The 5,399-nt window shown below is 54.8% G+C and overlaps 1 protein-coding gene across 1 annotated transcript in view; it reads right to left on the reverse strand.

Annotated features, from left to right (window-relative positions):
- Window positions 1–1,804, reverse strand: part of Ntsr1 (neurotensin receptor 1) — a 43,873-nt gene extending 42,069 nt beyond the window's left edge. Inside the window, exon 1 of the mRNA XM_019209529.2 lies at window positions 1,762–1,804. Coding sequence (XP_019065074.2) covers window positions 1,762–1,804 — 43 coding nt within the window. The remainder of the gene's footprint in view (window positions 1–1,761) is intronic.
- Window positions 1,805–5,399: the final 3,595 nt, after the last annotated feature.

Genomic DNA, 5,399 nt, shown 5'->3' on the forward strand with positions numbered 1-5,399 from the left:
CTTCCCGCTGGCAGCGGCTGGGACTCCCACAGCTGGCTGGGCCCTCCTCCTCCTCCTGGGTGCCTGTGGGGCGCCACAAGCTGAGCACCCAGGCAGCCGCTTGCTCTAGGAGGGGCAGAGGCGAGAAGGGGAGCGCAGGCAGACAAAGGAGCAGCCCTGCTCCTCCTGCTCCTCCTCCTCCTCTTCCTCCTCCTCCGCGCCCAGGCCCTGAGTCCACACCGCACCGGGGGTCTTGCACTTCCTGGGTTTGAATGGACACCCCGAGTCTGGTCATCCACAGTCTCAGAAGCCAGGAATGCAAGGGCCTGGCCAGGCCCGGTGTGTTGGGGTGGAGGCTCTGACCTGAGGGAAAGCGCAGCACCCTTGGCTGGCTTGGTTCCTCTGGGCTTCTCACTGGTCCCGCCCTGGCCCAGGTGAGGTCTTTGAGCTGCCCATGTCCTCTGACCCGCAGAGTCCCAGCAAGTGCTTGTGTCCATCTGTGGTCTGCCCAGGGTCCCACTACTGTCTCCCCTTGGAGCCCTCCCCAACCCTGTTCCTGCTCCTGAGTGGATTTGGGGTGTCTGAAGTCAGGAGGACCAGCTCAGGGGTCACAGTCCCAGAGGCGGTACCCACCCAGACCTGCGTCCCAGAACCTAGGCCCAGACCATCAGCAGGGACAGGTTTGGGCTAATGAGCTCGTGGCCGTATGGGCCCATATTTATTCTATTCTGCACCTGTTCTGGGCTTGCCTGTCCGAGCAAGACATGACATTCTCATCCAGCAGTCTTAGCATGTAAAAGTAAGCACTTAACATTAAATCTTCAAAGGAAATACACGTGGTGTCTTCTCTAGAAGCCCAGACAGTAGGCCGAGAGGCCAACAGGGAGGGTTTGCATCAGTATTTGGGCAAGAGTCATCATGTATTCTGTGGAATAGGAGTTGAATCAAGTCCCTGGAGGGGGCTGGGCTGACAGGCCTCCCAGGGAGGGAAGGTTGTCGCACAGACCGTGCAGACTGCAGGGAACGAGGCTACATGCCCATGAGGCTGGGAAGCTCCACCAGACTAGACTGGGTCTGCTCTCTGACACCTACTGCCCACTCGCTATGAAAGCAGGCTTGGGGCTGGCCTGTGTGTCCAAACCATGTCCTGCCCTTGTGGTGCTTGCAGTCACACCCCAGTCTGATCACTGACCGACTGCCACCTGCGCACCTCTGTCAAGAGCCTCCAGAGGAAGGCCAGCTGATGGCCACTGGTCAGCCAATGGCCCGCCCCTTGCCCAAGGGAGAGGCAGCAGGCAGAAACTTGTTCTCCCGCTGCTTGATCTCACTGTTTGGTTTTCAAACCCCTGACCTTTCGACTAAGCTGGGCTTCTCAGCAAAGATTTCTTTTCGAGGTAGCCTAGGAGCTTAAAAATCATAAATGGCAACTTAACACAAATATTATGACAAGGCATTTGCTTAAAACCACCTAGAAAATGTCACCTGGAGGGCTTTGTTCTACACACAGTGGATGTTGGGCCTAGCTGGGGCTCCCTGGTGACCACTCCTTCAGGCTATTCTGGATCTTTCTCCCCGTCTACACTGAGCCAGAGAAGCTCAGCAGCCGGAACCTTTTAATTCCAAGTTGTTTGCCTCTTTCCTTCCTCATTTCCCCAGACAGGGAGTCCTCGCTAAACAGTTATCTCATTTGTCCATCCTTCCTCTCTCCCTCCCTGACTTTCTTTCTTCTGTAGCCCTGGGGATCAAACCCAAGGCCTTACACATGCTAGGTAAGGGCTCTACCAGCCAGCTGCCCTGCTCGTGCTGTCACAAGCTGCTCTACCATTGAGCTACGTTCTCAGTCTCCAAAGAGCTGATTCTTAGGGGCCAAACACGGGTCTAGTTGTGCCCGCTGCTTTTGGCTGGCCTGGCCCACACACTGACACACTGAAGCCTGGGCACAGCCTTGGGAGAACAGAGCTCCAGGGATGAGTATTTCACTGTGAGCTGCTCTAGGCCTGCTGGAAAGTTGGGGGAGCCCTACCCTGGACCTGACACTTCACATGCTAACATTGGCCTGCCCCTGTGCTCCATGAGAGCCAAGAGCCATGGTTGGGGTCTGTGTTTCCAGGACGCACTGGCATGTGGGGGTGCATGTACTTTCTGCAGTTTCTTGTGTGACGTGGGCGAGGTGAGTCCTCTCCTTACTGTACAGGGACTTCTGTGCCTAGGGTGAAAGTCTCGGCCCCAAAGCCACCAAATGAAAGGTCTGTGTGGATGCTCCCAAGGGCTGGGTCCTTGTTCGCTTTGTTTGCTCTTTCCCCACATCTCCCCAGTGCTTCCAGGGGCTTCTCGCCAAGCCAATAGAGGATGAGATGGCACACAGGCTGAGCCCCTCCCAGCAGGCCCGGGTGCCACCTCCTCACTGTGTCCAAGCCGTCTCCCACATTCATGCAAGCCAGCATCGCTTCAGTCCCTGCGCCTACAGAGAAGGCTTTTTACTACACTTACAGAATGAAGTTCACGGTAATGGGTCGTCGTCGGTTATCTACTCCTACAAACAAAACACACGACAGCTTAGCGACTTAAAACAACACGTTATTATTATCTTTTTTCTGTAGAGCCACAGGTAGGTGGGGAATGTTAGTGTATATGAGACACCGAGAATAAGTGATTTGCTAATTTGTAGAGTAGAGCTGTAGATTTTTCTCTCCCACAGCATGGAAATTGCACACGTTCCAGGACCTACTGCGTTCCAAGGAGGAATCTTAAAAATAGAGCCGCACATGTGCATGTGTGAGAGGAAGGGTCCCTCCCCTCCCCTTGCCGGCTGTGCTCACAGCATCTCCGGGGCTGTGGCAGCACCCAGAGCTCAAGCTCCAGGCCCAGTGAGCATCGGTGGAGGCTTGTATATCACACACACACACACACACACACACACACACACACACGCACATCCTTTGCTGGCTCCCTGGAAATCTGAGCTGCGCCCGCAGGAGAGGAGTGGGGTGCCTGTTGTGAATGCACCCTAAGACCACAGAGGACAAACCACCACAGGGTGCAGCACGCAAGGGTGCCTGGGGGCTGCAGGGCTGGCGTAGGAGGGTTCACCTCCTTGAATTCTGGTCCACCTTGCCCAACTGTGGGCTCTAGGCAAGGTAAATAAGTCCACAGGGCCCCAGAATGCAGGTGGTGTGGTTCCTGCACCACTGGCTGCTGGGAGGTCAGACGAGGTGTACCTGGCTGGCCAGCCAGGGAGGCCAGGCAGGGCCGAGGGTGGCCCAGAACAGGGCTCACCTGCTCGGCCTCCTCCTTCCGGAATTTGTTCCAGGGTGCTGTCACAGCTGAAACACGCTCTTGGCTAAGGGTGGAAAGTGATCGCCACTGGATGTGTGTGGGGGTCCCATCCACCCCACAGTTACACATCTGAGCAGTTCTGCCATGAGTGAGCAGGGTAACCCATGACACCCACAGGTCCTCTTGGAAGTGAGGCAGTCACAGTAGGATGACCGTCTCACACTGGTTCCCTTGGGACTCACTTTGGTGGATTTTTTTCTTTTTTTCTTTTGGATAAGGTGTTTTGTTATATAGCTCAGCTGGCCTTGAACTCTCTATGCAGCCCAGGCTGTCCTTGAACTCATGGCAATGCTCCTACCTCAGCCCTCCAAGCTGGGATTATAGATGTATGCCAATGCCTCCACGTCCAGCCACTGTCTTTGGTTTTAAAATGGAAAGCAGAGATCTGGAAACCCGGGCCCTCTCAGTTTCTCACAATTCAGGGACATTGGTCACTGACACTCAGGGAGGCTGTGTGGTGTCCTGAATGCAGGCATGGGTGCTCCTGCCTTGCTCTCTGGCTCCCCTTACCTTCCCTATGTCTCCCGGGCACCACCCATCCCGAGTTAGGACCTTCCTCACCTCTCTCAAATCCCTGTGTTTCTAGCTAGATGCCCCCCAAAGCCTCGTGTGCTCATAGGTGGGCTTTGGGGAGGTGCTGGGTCATGGGGCGTGAACCTCATCAGTGTGAATGAGTCTATAGCTCAGAGCGATGTTGGGAGGTGAATCTTGGTCGGAGGCTCACTGGGGGTGTGGTGTGGACAGGGCTATCGCTCTCCCTCCTCCCTTGGGCTCTATCTGCCTCCCTCCACCATGCTGTGGACTGTCCTCTGCCACACCACCCCGCCTTGGAGCCAGCGGACTGTGACTGGAACCTCTATAAACCGTGAGCTGAAATAAATTTTTACTTCCCTGGAGTTGTGGATGTCGTCAGGTAGTGTGTCCCAGCAGCTAGAAGAGTATCTAAGAGACCTGGTCAGCAGGGTCCCTTCACTTCCGTGGCTAAAATGTCCAAAACCTTCTAGTCCAGACTCTAAGGCTGCTGCAACACTGACTCTGCTGAGACAGGCCCGCTTAACTCACTTTTTCTCCTGCTCTGTTTCTGCCCAACTCCCTGACTCATACAGCCACCAAACATTTATCACAAGTGCGTCTGCACCATCTGTCTAGAGGCCTAGAGGTCGGTGCTTCCTTAAGAGCATTCCCCTATGTGGCAGCTTCCCTCATTTCCACGTCCCCAGGACCATCTGCTTTTGGGTGACTCTCCAGGTGAGCCTGCAGGAACTGGGCCAGGCTCTGCCCCGTGGGCAGGTGGATTTGTGTCGTGGCCATGAGCTCTTTGTGGCAGCTGGTGCTTCTCCCACCTAGCTTCCAGACCCCTGGTGCCAGCAGCCCAAGTTTCCTGTGAGCCGCCTGCCGTTCACATGTACAGGTGTGTATGTGTGTGCATGCATGGAGGTGGCCATGTGTTGGGCTCCCAGGCCCAGGCATTCACTGGGTCTCAGTTGCCAGGAGCAGACTTCCCAAGCCATCCGCCCCTACTCAGACAGCCCCCTCGGGATGCCTTGTTCTCTCTCCCCAGGGACGAGTATCCATTCTGCAGAGAGGTTTGTGCCTGGAGTGGGGAGGGAGAGCACCCCTGTGGCCTCACTGACCCTTGTATTTTTCTGCTCAGATGCAGGGATCCTCTTCTGCCTGGCTGAAGCTCCTCTCACCCTCACTTCCTTGCTAGGGTTGGTTTATGTCATGAGTGAATCTGCTCTGCTTAGCCAGGCAGAGCACTCAAGATCTGGAATCTGCCCCACTGACTCTAAATCACCTCCAAAGTGATTGATCTTAGGTGACCTGAGCCTTGGCTCTCACATCTGTAAAATGGTGATGCTAATTTGCCTGATGTGCATGGTCATTGAGATGATTATATGGCACAGTGTATGTGGTCAGTAGAATAAAGGCCCCCAGAGGTGTCTACATCCTATTTCCCAAACCTCATAAGGTAAGGCAAAGGGTTATAGGGTAGGGGGTTAGGGTGACAGATGAAATTAATACTATTCACCGGCTGAACTTAAAATAGGGAAACAATCTTGGATTTTTTTTTTTTTTTTTTT

Source organism: Fukomys damarensis, unplaced genomic scaffold, assembly GCF_012274545.1.
Source record: "Fukomys damarensis isolate Sample0158 unplaced genomic scaffold, DMR_v1.0_HiC HiC_scaffold_22, whole genome shotgun sequence".
NCBI classification, from domain to species: domain Eukaryota; kingdom Metazoa; phylum Chordata; class Mammalia; order Rodentia; family Bathyergidae; genus Fukomys; species Fukomys damarensis.